At 41.7% G+C, this 18,872-nt stretch overlaps 1 protein-coding gene across 1 annotated transcript in view; it reads left to right on the top strand.

Moving 5' to 3' along the window:
- Positions 1-18,872, top strand: part of prkcaa (protein kinase C, alpha, a) — a 136,327-nt gene that overhangs the window by 58,372 nt on the left and 59,083 nt on the right. Inside the window, exons 4-5 of the mRNA XM_041933808.1 lie at positions 16,341-16,452; positions 17,805-17,933. Coding sequence (XP_041789742.1) covers positions 16,341-16,452; positions 17,805-17,933 — 241 coding nt within the window. The remainder of the gene's footprint in view (positions 1-16,340; positions 16,453-17,804; positions 17,934-18,872) is intronic.

Here is an 18,872-nt window from a genome sequence, read left to right as displayed (position 1 = left end):
CTTTGCGTGCAATGAGCTGCAAGTCGTGTTTCAATTGTCAAAGCACACCATACCATGAAGGCATGTTTTTTTTTTTTTTTTTTTTTTTTTTTTTAAGATCCTGTCAGGCAAATGTTCTATAAGTGTCCTGCATGTCGGTGCGCACAAAAACACTTGAAATAGAAGCTCGAGAGGGTTTGAAGTCTAAACTTGACCTTGCACGTAACAGTGAGGCCTGAAGCTGAACCAGCACTGGGTCTGAAACTAAACCCCAGAAATAGAACGATGCAAGTTACAGATAGGTCAGCCTGCCTCGCTCCTTCTCCTTCTGTTTTTCTGTCATTCTCTGTACTTGTGTTTGTTATTCATCGAAGATAAATAACTGCAGCTTTACCTGCATTGCAACAGGAAAGGCAAAAAAGCAAAACAAAACAAAACAAAAAGCACTTACCAAGTAAACAACAGTTGATTAGCATAAGTAAAGTAACATAAGTAAAGGTTTTTCCTCTGATGAGCATGACGGTGTGCAGAGATTAGCAAGGCAGCCATCTTTTCATGGGGACCGTCCATGCTCAAACTCACGGTAACACACACACATTTTGAGTTGTCTTATATACAAATGGAAGCCTTTGGGTGGTCCTACATTACAGCTCAAGCTGGGAATAAATTATGACGATTCATCCTTTGAGCAGCATGATTTTGCTCTGCAGATGTTGTGGCAATCTGTCCGCCACATTCTGAGATATTTTGTGTACAAGAAGTCATTAAACTCAGCCCTTTTCACTGCAGTAGTGTGGATTTCTTAGCTCTTTAAGACAATCTTTAATTTCTCAGAGTAATCCTGCCTTTTTTTTTTTGCATTTAGGACCATTGAATTGACAAGTTCTCAGATCCTGATCTGAGTCTTGATTTGGCCTTGATGCAATTTGATTTGTCATTCTGTGAGGACAAATAAGTATCAAGTATGAATTAATGGGGGCTCATCTCATTATACTCCCAACATGGCCAAATATATATGGACACTGGAATACTACACCCAAAAGTCTTAGTTGTGTGCAGAATAGGTTCTGGGAAAGAGGAGGAGAGGAGAGAAGAGATAGGGAGGGGGGTTGGGTAAGGTACGTAGGGGGTAGGAGGCAGGGGTGGGGTTTCAGGAGGAAGGGTGTTCTGCCGATGTCTGACCTGAGTCAAACCAGCAGTAGGATCATCCTCTGTTCAGTGCGCACCACTTCCTTTTTCATCATTCATTTCTTTCCCCTAACTCATTCTCCACCATCTCATTTTGTTTGTCTCCACCTTCCCTTCACTCTCTTTCTGAAACTTGACGTAGCTGAAGCAGTGAACTGAAGCAGTTGTTAATCACAGAGCAGTCAGTAAAATATATTTTTCAAAATTGTGAATCATCCCAACCACGAGAGGGCCTTGAGCAGACAGTCGATGTGCATAAAACATAACAGACTGATACCGTAGTATACAAGGCTATCTGGAGGCCTGGCAGAGATAAAGACTGAGATGAATGGAAACATCACTTTTGTGCATCGCAGCATCTGGAGCAAAAATGCACTTGGATGGTTGTCCCTATAGTGCAGTAGACTTTGCACCCTCTCATATTTTTGACCATGAGCCACTGTTTTCGACAAAGTATTTCCTGAAACAAACTTGTTCTCCCTCAGTTGGACCCAAGTCTGATTTCTGCTATTTATTTATATTAAATACAAAAATGAGAATCTTTCCATCTTTCTCTCTTTCCTCAAGCTCTTTGCACGTACGCTTCTTTTACACAAGACACTGTAGTGTGTTTGCTGAATTCCTGGGCTTCCTAATGTTTTGCAGTGCTTAATAACAAAGCTAAAGAAGCCAAAGTATCTTTTTCTCTAGTCCATGAAATCTACAAATACACACACAGCTGCAGGCACTAAATTAATTGCATGGACAATAGCTGTCTTTTGTTGAGTTTTGTGCTACCCATACCACAGAGCAAAGACCACAGAAAACAGAGTTGAAGAGCCAAGCCACTGCCCCTGTCAGCAGGCTTATAACAGTGAAAAAACTCTGCCAAGACTTTGGCTATTAGATAACTTTTTTTTCACATCTTGCAGAGTTCTTTTAATTATTAAGCACCTGACAGATGGCCTGTGTCTGATAAGCCAATTTATTCTGGCTTTTAGCATTTGCAACAGGACTGAATGAACCAGTGGATCTGGATCCCCCCCACCCTTTTTTTCTACCTGTTATCCTGCTGGAGAAAAGGTTGGCAGTAAACAGTGCAGCCATCTTCAAGCCGATGTGACAGCTGTGACAGACCCCGTTGTCCTCTCCTGACCTTGTGGATGTCACTCACAGCGTGTGTACGTGGCTATGCTAATGAACCAGCGTCTGCAAATGAACCCATCTCTGCGGCGTCTGTGTGTGTGGGTCCCGTTTAACTGGCAGCTCAGTTTTCTCCAGCCGTGAAAAGGCAAGCAGGAGGGTTTGTTCGAAGGGCTCTAAGATCTCAGAGCTGTAAACTTGTGTTTTTCTCTAAATGGTCCGTTTATAGAAACCATGCCAATGAAACACTGGTAATACTGTGTGTCTTCTTGAATCGTGTTTTGTAAGAGCCTTGGGTTATTGTGAAGCTTTTTGGCCTCTCTGTGAACAGCATTCACTGTGACAAATGCTCTTGCAGTTGACTGACAACATCTTGACTTGCTTCCAGCCGATGAATTTAGAACACAATTTACAAAATTAGAAAAACACTTGAAGGATTGTTCCTGCTGTATGGTCACAGGTACACATAAAGGTCCACTTGTGACAGCAGGAGTTTAGCATGCTGTTATTAAGAAGTGGGGGCCACATACTGGGTTTCTTTGGTTCACTTTGTACTGCAACATCCTTTTGCGTTTGTGAGTGATTTGTTGTTAAATGGCTCATTCTTTCTTGTTGAGTGTTAAGATGAGGAGAAACACCTCAGTCTTGATTCAACTGCAAGAAGCTTCTTGACTTTCAAGGCTCTAGAGCAAAAAGCTACAGAGAGTTGCCTGAAAACCATCATCAAAGGGATGCAGTGTAAATGTTGCTAGCATTGGTATGCACTTGTGGGGTCTCAACTTAGCGTAGGAGCAACATGTAGAGATTGAGCAGATGTGGACCCAGCATAGACCCCTGAGGTACACCACATTGGATTTCACAGATCCAAAAAAAAAACTCCTAGAGATGTTGGATCATGGACCTTAAAATTAAGGCTAGAAACAAACAAAAACCTGCATGATGGGTCCCAATAATTTAATGTACAACATATTTCTGTAAGCTTTATCAGACGCATGTTGATATTTAGTATTGTCAATTGTTAGTATTGTCAAGCTTGTCAATAAAAATTGCAGGAAGAGCTCCCAAGGTCATGGGAGAACACCACTGTGATATATACATTTACTACGAATACGAATTCAGTCGGAAAGGCAGCTCGGCCCCTTGGCAGTTGAAAGTGTCAGCTATTATTCTGTAGCTCTGCTAGCAGACAGATGTGTTAACAGATACCACACGGTAAGGAAAACCCCCTGTGAGCTGCGGTGGCAACCCGCCCTCCCTCTCAGCACTCAGCAGCTTAGTGAAAGGCCAAGAGGAATCAGGGTGGTGATTTATACGCTAAAAATAGTAACCTTGCATAGCCTAACACCTCACGTCTGGATAAATGATAGTTGCATCTTGTTCTCTTCAAAGCCTCTCCTCACCATAGCAACCACACCCTCTACTCCTGTAGCTGCAGGCCACCAGAAAGTAGCCAGCAGCAGCATGTGTGTTTGGTGGAGTAAAGTGATGGCTAGCTGCTGCTGATCGAGTCATTCCAGCTCTATGTTGCAATTCATACCACGATGCTTTCAGCATTTTCAATAAACACACTGCTCTGTGTCCACCCATGAGTGACTGCGATGTGTGAGTGGCACAGTTTTTCTAATGCAGTAGAGTTTGATGGGAGGAGGGAAAGGTGATTATGCATGATGTCAAATAGAATTAGAAGTTGAAGGGCTGCGGTGTGACAGAATTAGATGTCACAGTGACAGGGGCTGCTTTGCTTGGTTCAGCACGTTGTCAGGGTCATTGGCATTGGTACTCTGTGAAAGGCCTTTGACAAGAACTCTTTGAAAATGAGTAACAGTAGCTGTGCATTGTAGTAAATGTGTAACACATGGAGTGTTATTGAAATTTCAAAAAAGCCTTTAACTAATTGCTTTGAATGGGAATTCAAAAATGACAAATTGTTTGATTAGACATTATTGTAGTAGCAGCATGTGGTTAGATTTTATTCATATTAGTCAAATTAGAGCAGTCACTACCTTAACCAGCACCTAGTCTCCTGGTTTTCCTAAGCATACAGTTAATAGTTTTATCAGAAATCATGTGACCCGCTTCTAAATGCCAATTATCCCTGTTGGTCAGCATAAAGCTATGACTTATGAAATGCTCAGTGCACACTCATACCTGTAGCTGTCGCTGTAGCTGTTGGTTCCGGAGGTTGTCAAACAGGCACAGGTTAACCCATGTGTGTATAGCAGTGTGTAGTCTATACACACAGGCACAGGTTAACCACAACAGAGGGTGACTCAGAAATCGGTGCAGGGAGGAGCCTCCTGCCACCTCCATTTCAAATGTCACCTCCTAGTGAGGGATGATGGGTAAAAGAGAGCTACAAATATTAGGCGAGGGAGTCAATACAAGAAGGGAAAGAGAGAATTTGTCGCTGGATGGATGAAATAAACGGCTCACCTTCCAGCGCCACTGTAACAACCTTTTTCGCAGTCCTGTAGGGAACAGATGGGTCAAAGAGATAAGTGAATGAAAGATATGACAGAGATGAAGTGACCATCAGTGTGTCTCATTTCACTCCTCTCTCTCACTCTCTCTCTCTCTCAGGCTGCAAATGTCACACCAGGTGGGGCTCTTTAGACTCTGTGGGAGGCAGGTGGACTGCATTAGCTACCCGGCCTCTTTGATGATTGCAACACCGGAGTCGCTTCATATCCATCCTTGCAATCAAATCCATAAATTGAACCGTGGTTGTTGGTTTCTGGATTCTGAAAAGCTGCTATTATATACTAGAATCTGACTTTGAGGGAATTGCTCTTCAGAGTAGACTGCAGGCACGGCCTTGTTAGTTCACAAGTGAGAATAGCATCAGTTCAATGACGAAGCCGTGACAGCCTTTCTCGCAGCGCGCACTTAAGAAACTGCGTTCTAGTCAACTTTGTGCTGTAACATGATTTCTTAAACATCATCATGTGTGGGAGACCCAGTTTCTGAAATCAGGATTGGGGATTAGAGAAACCTGATTTCTCCTGCCTGGGGAAAGACGATTACTTGGCCATGTATGCTGTATATGTAACCAGGTTTCTAATTGGCTTTTCACATGTATAGCATGCAATTGCATGGCAACGACTTGACACAGGAAACTATTGCCAAGACAGCAGGGCGGCAGGATCAAAGGAAAGACCAATTGCACAGAGCATTTCATGCTCATGTCCGTAATAATTCCGCGCAAAGTCCGACAAGAGCTGGAACTAACACCAAATAACCGCTCAAAGCCGACATGAATTGATTTCCACCACTGAACAGTCGACGTTTGTAAAATTTAAACACATATGCAAGGAAGCAGCGTATTGTATCCCTACCACAGTTGAATAAGTAACCAATTTTTTTCAAACCCTACAAGCTGCCTTTACCTTGTCCTGTTGCATACCACATCACCAAACACACATAGTGTCGATTCTTTTGGATTAGACAATTTTGATGCCCCTCGAGTGTACCTGTAGCATCAACAGACTTTTTTTTTTCCTGCCCTGTCAGGAGTCTCACATTCTTATTAGCATGGCCTTGTAATTACTCTGCATTCTGAGATTAGATACAGGTTTTCAAGTGGAGAGAGAGGCAGAGAATAGTTGACCTCTTTGACCCGTATTTTTAACATCAGTGGTTCCATCTTCAGAGCCTCAGATTTACTGATTGGGATGTTGTTTCAGAGAAAAGGACACTCTATTTCTTTGCCTGTCCTCTGTCTCAAATCCACAATGTAGAACAAATCAAGAGAATATGCTGGCGGTACAACACGGAGCACAAACCAGTTGAAAACAGATTTAGAATATTTTAACATGTTCAGTCATTTTGTGGGAGTTTGCAGAATGCTGTTTGTTAGTTTCCTCAGTTACCAGAATGCATTATGCAAATTTCTCTTTCATTTTGTGTGCACATTGGATGTTGCTCTGTCCTGAATGTGTTATTCTGCACCAGTGTGTTGTCCCTTCGCAGCCCATATGGTACTGGCATTTCCCACCAATTATACCTGTTAACTATGTTAACTCAGCGACACTACACTAATTCATGTCCTATTTCCATGCACGTGGTAGCTGAAATCACTCCAAAATAACTGAATGCATGTATTTTGTACTGCCAATAGTGGCCAGCTTTGATATTCATTGTAATGAGAATGTGCACAGTCATTCTGGTCTTGCAATGTGTCTGACACTGTCCAGTATGCTGCTCTGAGCACATATATTTCCCATGCATAATACAAACCAAAAACCTTCCCAGTTTAGCCCCGCAGGTGTCTCTTCATGTTGACCAGATGCAAGACACACAGTGCATTAACTAAGTCTGGCTTTCAGGACTTTTTTTCTCTCTTTCTCTTAAGTGAAATTGAGTTAAATGTAGCTGCAGCACCGAGCCATCTGTTCAATATTAGAGTGGTATTTTTATCCTAATTCTTTTTCTTTTTTTTCTTTTTTTTTAGCATTTTTGCATTTATCAGAATATTTTAAGTATTAATTTTAAAATGTTTCTGCTGTTTTGAATCCAAGGATGCTGCTGTTGTTTTGCATGCATGTTGATAAATGTCAATATTGTGATAAATGATAATAACTGGTGAGATAAATCATCACTAGAGACGCTGTGTCCAGCACAGCATCAAAGTAACAGGATTTTTAATTTAGATTGGTGTATATTCTTTTAATAAACAAGGCAAGATTTTCCTAATTTATCTCATTGCAACTTAAACAAGTGTATGCAGGATGGAGGGTGACCCCCATCCTCCAACTCATCTGCTGGGAAGCCCCTACTCAGCTTCACCCTGCCAAGCTGTTCATTAGCAGGGCCTGGTTGGCGTCCTGCTTGCTAATTAAACTGGAATGGAGAGCCTGGCTAATTAGCCAACATCACTGTGCCTGACCCCCTGTGCTTCTGTTTTCATCAGTATCTCCTGGTTGCCTTCAGTCTTTTGATCCGCCTTCTGCCCTCTGTCTGTTTTTGATCTTTGATTACAGGACGACAGGGCAGCACTTCAGGGCAAATGCCAAAATAAATTTATAGATTAGTTAAAGAAAAATCTCATCTGACATTACCGACAAGTAAAACACAGTGTTTTAAAAATTATTGCACAGTTTGGAGTGAATCTTCCTTATTAGTATTTGTCATTGATTGCTCGGGCATTTCTGTCTTCCAATAGAAAATCTGTGTCGCACTTGTAATCAGAGGAATGAAGGGTTTCTGCTACTGCACATGCTGCAGAGGAAGGAGAGTGATGTTGAGGTTTAAATTTTCAAGGTAAAATCTGACCAATGTGGATAAGCTTGTAGATGAGTTCAGTTTAACTTACTTTGTGGATTTGCCGGGAAGCGCAGAGGTGAAGGTGTGTGTTCTGCTGCCACAAAGAAGAGGAAATCAGGATTTGTTTCCTGCTTTTTTATCCTCATCCAGATCATAGTCACTGACATTGTTATTATAACTATTTAATATAAAACAGAGGCGATTGTTTTGTCCCCACTGATTTGATTGTCTCAATTTATCAAAGGTTTATGTGTTTATTCTATGTTGTCAAGATCATGCTTATTAGTTTTTACCAGTAATATTTCTATTGATCAGTTTCATACAATACTGTTTGTTCTAAATCACTTATAGCTCCTGTCCAGGCATTGATTAAACCCTTTAACATTGACCATTTTTCCCCCCAATAAAAATGCCCTTCATCCCTTAAAATGGCTTAGATGTAACTACACCTTTGCCGTCATTTTGATATACACAGCATACACATACACTTTTTTTTTTTTCGTAAGAGCTGTATAATCTGCATACTGATGCACCCTAATGCCAGCATTAACTGTTCAGACACAGCCCTCAATTGTTTGATTAGTTATCACGGATTGCACAAAAAACATCACTCCGGACACAAGAAAACACAGAGAACAATACAAATGTTATTCAACTCTGTTGCATGACATGATGCAGAACTGCTCCCTGTCAGTGCATGTCACATCTGGTCCATCTTGTTGCCTCTCATATTACCACTAACCAAAGGGCAGCCTCCTTGCTGCACCATCCAGCAACACCCCTTATGGCCTTCTTGTGTTGAGCCTAGTGATTGAGTTCATCATTGCTTTTGGCGTAACACTCTGCGTCCCCTGCTGTTCTGGAAGGACAGCGCCACCCAGTCTGTCTTGAATTTCCCATTAAGACCCAATTAGGCTGTAATGGGGGATAGAAAGCCACAGCGGTAAAGCCTTCCACTCCACAGATTGCTGGAAGGATGTTAATGGACAACTAGTGTGCTCAGTGACATGAAGTCGGATACACTCATTTACAGGTTTCATTTTCTGCACATTACAGCCTGCCCTGTGAATCTGTAAAAGGCACCATGCAAATCAGTCAAAGTAGACAGTTTACACCTGCTGGCCTGGATGTCGTCATTAATTCATTTGAGAGCCTAGCTGCAAGTGGCCAAGCATGAGAAAAGGATTCAGTTATTGTATGATTAATAATTAATTACTGATTTATTGAGCAAAAATGTCTCGATTGAGTGGTGAGAGTTCACCACTTTGGTATCTTAACAGCTTTTTCTTGGATTGCCATGAAATTTTGTACAGACATTCATGGTCTCCAGAGGATGAAGCATTCTGACTGTTCGTCAAGAGCCACCATCAGATTCATATTTGTCTGCTGCCAGTAAATAATAATAATACATGTCTCAACAACTATTGGGTGGATTTCAAGAACATTTGGTACAAACATTCATGCCCCCCTGAGGAGAATTTGATGATCCACTGGCTTTTCATAATAACTTTAGTTTGTTCAATGCAGGTTTATGACCAAATAGCAAAAGAAATTACATTCCCATCAGCCTCAGCTGTACTCTGTGTTTAGAGCTAATTAGCAAATGTTAGCATGCTAAAACTACACTAAGATGGTTAATATTGTAACCATTATACCTGCTTAACATCTGCATGGTACATTGTCACTGTGAGTATGTTTGCATGTTGATGTCAGCATTTAGTGCAGTACAGTTTCATGGAGCTGCTAGCATGGCTGCCAGTTATGTCTTGGCTCAGGCTTGTTTGACTGTTTTTGGCATGTTTTATAATAAACTTAATTACAATGCAATCATAATCCAAAACATCTATCAATCAGTAATAGAAATGATTGTCCACGCACACAAACAGGGCCTGAAGATAAGACATCGACCCGCTTACAGACACACTATCATTCAGCCATGTCAGGAGTCCGAGTGTCTGTTTTCATGGTCCGTAGCAGCGCTTGACCGCTTCTTAGATAGGCAGGCACACACTTGTCAGCACATGTCAAAGCTCAAAGAACTGGACGTTTTTGCTGATTCACCGCTGTCACCTCGGTTGGCCTGTTTTCATTCTGCCTTTTTGAGTGTTTTCCATTATCTTGGTACATTGAAGCCATGTTTCACCCATCTGAAGCTGATGTGACAGTCCACAATAAAAGTACATGATCCATCTGTAGCTGAACATGGCTCTTTGTCGCCATCACTCATTCATGCTGTAGATGGAGGGAACAAAGTGTGTGTGTGGGGGGGGGGGGGGGGTGGACAAGAGGGTAATCCTTCAGGATCAGCTGTGTGGGGGTGGACGTGAGTAAGTGCAGCCGGCACAGCCTCTCTCTCTCTTTCTGTCTCTACTCACTGTCTACCCCTCTCTTTTTCTTGCCTGTCCTCAACTAACACACTGACTGCTTGCGTGTGCACAGCATGGTCAGGGCTGCTAATTGGACAATGTGGACTGTATGTTCAATATCACTTGGACATTTATTCTGCATAGGGGTGCTACAGGCAGGAGAGCTTTTCAGACTTGCTGTCGAGGCAGAAATATATACGCAATGCTTTTGCTTCCACAGGATTATTTCTCTCAAAGTTTGACCACAAATTTGTTTAAATCTTTGTTAGCACTTCTCCTTTGCCAAGATGGGTGACAGGTATGACATATCAACATGATTAAACAGCATGACAGGTTGCACAGGTGTGCCTTGGCCTGAACGATAAAAGGCATTTATCAGGCACTGAACTATGGACTTCACATGAGTAGGGCTATATGCATTTTTTTGTTGGGGGGGAACAGAAAACCAGCCAGCATCTAGTGTGACCGCCATCTGCCTCATGCAGTGCAACACATTTGATTATAGCCAGTGATATGTTGCCCCACTCATATTCAATGGCTGTGTGTTGCTGTATATTGGTGGATCACACTGTTAAATACATCCATCCAGAGCATCCCAGACAGTGGGTGACATGTCTGGTGAGTATGAAGGCCATGCAGGAATTGAGGTGTTTCCAACTTCCAGGAAGTGTGTACAGATCTGTGCAACCTGGGGCTGTGTGTTACCATGCTGCAGCACAAGGTGATGGTCAGTGGGCTTCAGCGTCTCGTCACGGCATCTGTGCATCCACATTGCCATCAGTAGAATGCAGCTGTGTTCACTGTCCACAGCTTTCACATGCCCATAACACCCCACCGCCACCATAGAGCACTCATTGGCAAACCACTCACCCGCATGACGCCATTCACGTTGTCTGCCATGTGCCCGGTACAGTGAAAACCTGGATTCATCTGTGAGGAGAACATTTGTCCTAAGTGTCAGGCCCCATTGAAGGTCAGCATTTGTCCACTTAAGTCAGTTACAATGATGAACTGCAGTCAGGTCAAGATCCTGGTGAGGACAGTGAGCACGCAGATGAGCTCCCCTGAGATGCGCAGAAATTCTTTGGTTTTGCGAACCAGTGGTTGCGTCAGCTGTCCCGGTGGCTGGTCTGAGACAATCTTGCAGGTGAATAAGCCGGATGTGGAGGACCTGGGCTGGCACAGTAGCACGTGGTCTGTGATTGTGAGGCTGGATGTACTGCCGAATTCTCTGAAACGACATTGGAGACAGCTTATGGTAGTGAAATGAAGATTCAGTCCACGGGCAGCAGGTCTGGTGGAGATTCCTGCAGTATATTTTGTAAATACGTTTTGTTTTACACCCCACTTTAATTAATTCTAGTCCATCATGATATTCCTCACCAGGCTATTTGGATATGCATCATTTTGCTGCAGATCGCCTTCGCTGTGAGGTGTTACTTACGCATCTACTGTGTGTTTACAGTGTCATTTGTGATGGAGGAGTTTAAAGTCACTCAAGATGATGGACATCTCAGTGAAGCTGACCATCAGCCTCAAACTACTCAAGTCACAAGACTTTGGTTTGGCAGTCAGAGATATACCGAACAACTTGCGGAAGGAATCACGGACTCATCCAAAAAAAAAAAAAAAAAAAAAGCAGAACATGTCCACTGAGTTTGTTTGTTTGTTTTTTTTTATATACTAACGCTTTACTTTAAGTTCCACTATTTAGCATTTCCATGCAGTATTCAAACATTTTCTAAGAGTTTATAACACCCTGCAATGTAGTGGCTATAAGGATATTTTTTAATGCTTATTAATGTACAGTATTTGTCAGCAAATATAATATATCTATGAAGACACATTTTATATTTTTATAGCAGTGTTTTATAACTGCATATTGTCAGAGGCGTTATAGTTGTTGATAAATACACTTCTCTCTCTTTGCATTTACATGTGTTCTAAACCATTTATTTAATATTCATATAATGCTTATAAATGCTAACAGGGGGACTTAAAATAAAGCATCTCTTTGAATATTTAGTAAGTATTTTTTTAGTTATGATCATTTTTGCTGCACTAAATGACCAGAATCTATATGGAATGTATCAGTTTGGGTAGTTGTTGATGAATTGTAAGTGACAACTTATTCATGACGGAGGGTTTCTGCATTTCCGAAAGTCACATCCTCGCCTGTTGTCAGTTGTAGATAGAGGCCACTGTGAGCTGTGTCTGAGATGGTGTTTCAATTCCTTGTGGTCCAGCAGGAAAAAAAGTCCCTTTAACATGTGACTTTTATGTAAATCAGACTTCATTGTAGGGTATTAAAGTTACATATTTAAATATTCTAAGGAAGCTGAAACAGCTCTGGACGTGCTTGTCATGTACATGGGTGGACAGCAGAGAGGCAGACAAAGGAAGCATTTGTCTTTGTCCTATAAAGGTGTGAAGCCTCTGCAGATTGACAGGCAGAGAAATGGCTGATTGCAAGCAAGACCTTGCAAGAGGAGCCTGAATGAGTCTCTTTCGCATGAGTCCAGAGGCCAGTGTCAGACTGACTGCGATGGCAGTGAAACAGCAGCATTGATTACTGTGGCGCCTCACCATGTGATACTGTCAGATCTCACCGAGATGTATGACGCACTCCTACCCTCACTGATGATTTCTCTCCGCAGGTCGAGCCCTTTCCATTCAGTCCTCATTTGACACTGTATTTTTCAAGGTATGGGGTATAAAAAAAGGAAAACAGGAGAGATGGTCTTAGCACTGCTGCTTTTCCCCCCAATCAGAATAAGTCTCTGTCTTTCCATGGAGAATGAAGCAGAATTTGAGAATGAGCAGGAAAACATGCTTGGAAAAGTGGCAGTCCTCCACCTCTCAGTCCTGTCCTCCACCGCTCAGTCCTGTCCTCCACCGCTCAGTCCTGTCCTCCACCTCTCAGTCCTGTCCTCCGGCAGTGCTTCATGAAATGCATAAAATGAATGAATGCATGCATGTGACAGGGACCCCAGCGTGCTCTGCTGCTGTGTGTTGTGTGTTTGCATTGGCTCATTCACTCTTTTTACATTTACTCAGTGTCCAAAGGAATAGAACAGGGTGATAACTGGTTCTGCTTGTTCAAGAGACCACATCAAGGAACTTCAGGCTTTACTTAACATCCACAGGTTATTTACTTAAGGTACAGTTTTCCCTAATGTTGTTTGTTGAGTTTGAATTCATATTTATTGAATTGTAAATGTGCTCAGTGAAACAGACTCATGAATGAACATGAACTTTACATTACCTTTTTGGCACTGAATTGACTGAAAAGACAATATATTGAATATTTGACCATTATCTCATCAGCTCCACTGGTTTAAGGAAATATCTGCTTATTCTGGATTCAACACGTTTCAAACAAGTTGAGACAGGAGCAACAAAAGACTGAGAAAGTTGTGGAACGCTCCAAAAACATCTGTTTGGATCATTCCACAGGTGAACAGGTTGATTGGTAGCAGGTGATAGTATCATGATTAGGTGTGAAAGGAGCATCCTGGAAAGACTCAGTCGTTCACAAGCGAGGATGGAGCGAAGTTCACCACTTTGTGAAAAACGTGATTGTATAAAGTATGTTACTGCATGGACTCAGGATCACAGTTAGTTTGGAAATGATTGCACTCTGTTTTTAATTACACAACATCCCAATCGTGGTTGTATTATCTTCAGTTTAAGTCACGCTACTGGTTTTCCTCAATTCACTGAAACATGATGTATTATCAGGGTTGGTTTATCTCTACCCCTGAAGCACTTAATGTCAGCTGAGATGAATGTCTGACCTGTCATAACTCTGCCTGCCTGTTTTGACTGTACCGTACTACTCTACTCTTTATGCTAAAAACTCCCTTATTTGAGTATCCAAATGATCCAAAATTACAATGGATGATGGCCCAGCGAGTGGTGATGAGCACCAAAACGGGTATTGCATTGGCTTAAAAAGGGGGAAGGAAGCTGCCTATGCAAATACATAGCCTGTGTTCAGCAATGGCAAATGCAAATGAAGCACAATAGATGGATTGATGATGGCTTACAATACAAGTCTAGTCCACAAAACAGTGTCATCATACTTTGTATATAGCATTATCCAAAATCCAAACTTAAACTCTAAACCCTGCATGTGCACTTGACTGGGACCACTTGATTAACTCATTTGACATGGTTAAGGGATAATGTAATCATGTGGTTTTACTGTGATTTTGAGTGTGGGTGAGTGAGTGGGCCATGTGAGTTACTCTTTCAGACATGCACAGCTGCACAAGAAGAGGTTCCAGCCTGTTTCACATCCTGTAAAATACTCACTTAACCACCATTAAAGCAGAATTAACACTCTGACGGATGTTTTGGGTGATAAAACATTAGCCGTCCACTTCAGTAGCTAGTCTCACATTTTTGGAAGGCTTTCATCAGGTTATAGATCATTTATACCCCAATTTGCTTAAAAGACTGCCTGCAGCATACATGCTGTACAGGCGTACCCGTTTCCGACCTTACAGCATGCTTTTTGTTTGTTTGTTTGTTTTTTTACGCTGTGATACGTTTCCATCAGAAGGAATCTCCTCTTAATTTCATGCATTGCTGCCATGTTGGGTACGACGACCCCGATGTGGTCGCTTCATGAATAATCCACTGGCGGCGTTCATTATGATTAATGCATTGCAGCACGGACCACAACATCTGACCGGCAAAGCATCTCTTTCCTCTGTATTTGGACTTCCTCTTGACAAGACACACAAATCGAGGTGGCAGAGTAAACGTCAATGCACAAATACGCAAATAGTTGATCTGACAACGTGAGAGTTGGTCATGGTATGTAGCTGCAAGCCTACAGCAAATGTATTATCTTTACAAAGACATGGTTCCGCCTCTCGCAACCAACAGCTCCTTTATTACCCAGTCTTACGCACACACTCATGTGTCGGCTTATATGCGCTGCAATAAACCCTAATGTTTTTCGCGCATGTTTCCAGTAGAGAGCCTGGAGCAGTGAACTGCGATAATATGGAGGCCAATGATGAACGAGAAGCTCAGACGACTTTGATAATGCTTCACACATATGTACACAAACCATTTACTGAACGGCCAAAAGGCCAACAGTACATGTCATTTGTGCAATGCACACATGATCATATGTGGCAGTTTATGACTCTTGTCTTGAGTAATGGTCATCAAGAAGCGGAGCCCTTTTTTAATGAACATGGTAACAACTGAGTGTGTGTTTTTCTCTTTATTTCCCTTTTTATTGGAGTAGGTCTTCAAGTGCGTGGTAATCCTTAGGTTGTATTGTATTGTGTGCACTTGCATGAGTATGGCTTTAAAAATGAATCGTTTAGTCGTCTTTTGGCACTAAATAAATGATGAGCAATCATTTCTTAAACTCAAAAGAGGACAAAACTGAAATCCTGCTGAAAAAAGAGAAATGTTGTTTATTAGTCTGGTAAATTAACTCTCTGGATTAAATCTGAGGTTGCAAATCTCAGTTTTGTCCAGTTCCATGTCACCAAGGTGACAAAAACTTCCTTTTTACACCTTAGTAACATAGCTGAAGTTCAGCTTTCCTTTTAAAGGCATTTACCTTTGTTGTATTACTTATATCTTATTTTTAATATTATTATCAAGTGGGTTTTATTCTCCATGTGAAACACTTAGTGCATGTGATTCCTTTGTTGTGAAGCACTTTGAGCTGCATTTCTTCTATGAAAGGTTCTGTACAAATAACATTTATTATTGTGATTGTTATTATTATTATTATTATTAGTAGTAGTAGTAGTAGTAGTAGTAGCAGTAGTAGTAGTATTAATTATTTAATTAATTCATTAATTACAAGTAGTATTATCACTATTAATTGTTAGTGAACTGAATTATATTTGCTTGCTTTGGTGCTCTTGAATTTAATGTTAGGCCCATTTAATACAGACAACTATATTCTTATTCACTGATGTGGTCAAAGAAGATGGAAAGACAAACCAAAATGATGGCTGAAGAAAAGGCTGCTGCAGATTGATTGGCTGCTTCTTCAAGTTGTACGAGAAAAGAAAAGAAGTGGTGATTGCAGTCAGGCTGGCAATCAGCGACAAATTGTCTGACACACAATGGCGTCCTGTGATGTAGCCGGTTTTTATTTTAATTTTTTTCAGGGTAGATGTTTTGTAATTATTCTTATCTTTTAAACATACAGTATTTTAACCCTCTGAAAAAATTAAAACTCTTTTCTTTCTTCCACCCTTTACACAACATTGTATGTTCTTTCAAACAACAAATAACTACATAAACAAAAATATGAGAACTTAACATTAAAGCCCTAACTCAAAAAAATATTTATTTTTTTCACAAATGATATTTGGTTTGCCCTTTTTTTTTTAATTTCAGGCTTTTTCATGGCTCTTTTTTCCTTTTTGATTCCTCCAGGATCCCAGAACGAAGCACAAGTTTAAGATCCACACCTATGGGAGCCCCACCTTCTGTGACCACTGCGGCTCTCTGCTGTATGGCCTCATCCACCAGGGCATGAAGTGCGACTGTGAGTTTCATTTCTGCAACTTGTCACTCAGTAATTAAGAGAAGTAAAAAAAAAAAAAATCAACATTTCATCATGTAACACAACTCTAGACGGTTGAGTTATGTCTACAAATTGCACCTTTACGGTAATATTTTACTATGAATCTATGCTTCCTAAGTAATATAAGTTTCTATTGTACATTCTGTGAACTGATTGGCGGAGTGCCTGAAGTTGAAGCTCAAACAGTAACAGAGGAAAGTGAATCCTGCACTGTTCTGTTATAGAGGTAAATGAGGCCTGAGTGTGGCCTGCATAGGAAAATAATGGTTTGCTGTAAGTGGCTCCACACATGATATTCTGTTTTACAGCCACTTTATCAACATCAGTCTCCTGACAAAAGCCTATTGTGCCTCTGCGCTGAATATCATAGGCCTATGAGTTTCTCCTCCTCCTTTCACTCATTAAAATCACACATGGTCTATTTTCAGTCTGCAGCTATGTTCGATGCACCCTGAATAGACCTGCTATGGAAGCTTTACCGACTCTTTATTAATATCCTTCCCTCCCTCTCCTTCAGTTAATCTTGTGTTAGTGGATTAGTCTGAATGCCTTAATGAGCTCCTAAATACATTATCTTCCACCTGCTACAGACCACCAGTTATGCCTAATGATCGCTTCAGGGTGTGTATAAATAGAGATGAGGAGCGGGAAACTATTTTGGCAGATCAATTGCACCTCCGATCACACCACAATAAGCTTGCACTGCGGTGTTTTTAAGCGCTGGTGAACCACAGCGAAGCACAAAAAAATGAGGTAGTGTGCCAGCATGGCCATTCTTAAAATAATTCCTCACCTACTGACCCGGTGGCGTGATGATGTAACCATCGGTATCTGTTCCCAATCCATGAAATTTTGGTTCATCCGGCTGACACACATGCCATGTATGCATGACATCACAGGGCTGAATCTGGGTCATAACCTTGTTATCTCCTCTTTCACACAGCTTTCAGAGAAGTAATCCTTTAGTATTGTGCCAAACATATACAGTCTGATCCATGGAATGAAATTGAAATATGTCCTTCTATACATAAAGTAAATCCAGCAGCTTACTGTATGTAAGCATTAAGCCATAAGACGCGGCTTGCGTTTATAATTCGGTGTTCTATTAACATTGTGAGTCGTTTTCATAACTAGCTGTTTTGATTAGAAAAATATGTTAAAAATACACAAATAAAAAAAAAAAATGCTGTTATTGGCATGTAAGAAAGCCCTGAGCCATTCAGTTCCGTTTGATTTGGATCAAATGCATGAAGCTCATGCTTATCGTCATGTTCCTGACATCTTTGATCTCCTCTCTCTCTCTGGCCCTGCAGCCTGCGACATGAACGTCCATAAGCAGTGTGTTATGAACGTGCCCAGCCTGTGTGGAACCGATCACACCGAAAGAAGGGGCCGTGTTTACCTGAAGTGTGAGGTCAGCGGCGATAAGCTGCAGGTCACAGGTAGGCCTCGTCACCCCCGCCCCCAACACTCTGCGTTGAATGGGCTGAATGGAGTGCAAGGCGTGTGTGTGTGTTTGTGTGTGTGTGTGTGTGTGTGTGTGTGTGTGTGTGTGTGTGTGTGTGTGTGTGTGTGTGTGTGTGTGCGTGCGTCGCCGCTAGGGTGAAGGCGTAGGTGACAGCGGGCCTATTTGTTCTGTTTTGTGAACCTGGATCACTCTCGACACTTTGGACCATTTAGGTCGATAAACCATGACTGCCTGATTTCACATGTCACACATTCACGCCGCTGCTGCCATTAACCTGAATTGGACCTTGGTCGCCATTAACTCTGCCTTAAATGTGCCTGCTTGTGATGCAGTGAGTCCAACTGCAAACTGTGACTATCAGCTATCAGTATGCTGCAGAGGCTTTTCCCTTTTGGCGCACGGATCGATAGAGCCTCTCCGGCTAAACATTCTCATGTAAGAAACAATCCACAGTTACGACACACTTGGAAGGCAATCCCAATCCAAATATATAGTCCTGCAGTGGTGTGTGGTCTGCTGCGTGGGCCTCGTGTTGTTACTCTTTTTAAACAGTCACGACTTGCTCTGTGTTGGCTGGAGTTTCTGATGTAACTGAATCATCTCTGCAAAGCAAAATTGATGGCTTGATATATTAATTTATGTCTCATCAGAATTGCACAAAGGCAGGATTTGAGCCCTCTGCTTTTGTGCAGCGTCATGGCCGTGCAATCATCTGTCGGACCATTATTCATTCGAAGGCTATCCTGCATGATGGTATCGCTGGCTATTTCAGCTGTTTTAATTACCGATGCCTCCGCTTTCAAAGGGACACCTGGTCTTTGCCTACCAAGCTCAGAATTGGATATAATGAGATACTATTAATAGCGTTTACTTAATGAAATGTAATGAATGGTGATGTCCAGAGACTTTTCAC

This window comes from Chelmon rostratus, chromosome 3, assembly GCF_017976325.1.
Source record: "Chelmon rostratus isolate fCheRos1 chromosome 3, fCheRos1.pri, whole genome shotgun sequence".
NCBI classification, from domain to species: Eukaryota; Metazoa; Chordata; class Actinopteri; order Chaetodontiformes; family Chaetodontidae; genus Chelmon; species Chelmon rostratus.
The sequence above is the reverse complement of the archived record's forward strand: the minus strand, read 5'-3'. Positions and strand labels throughout refer to the sequence as shown.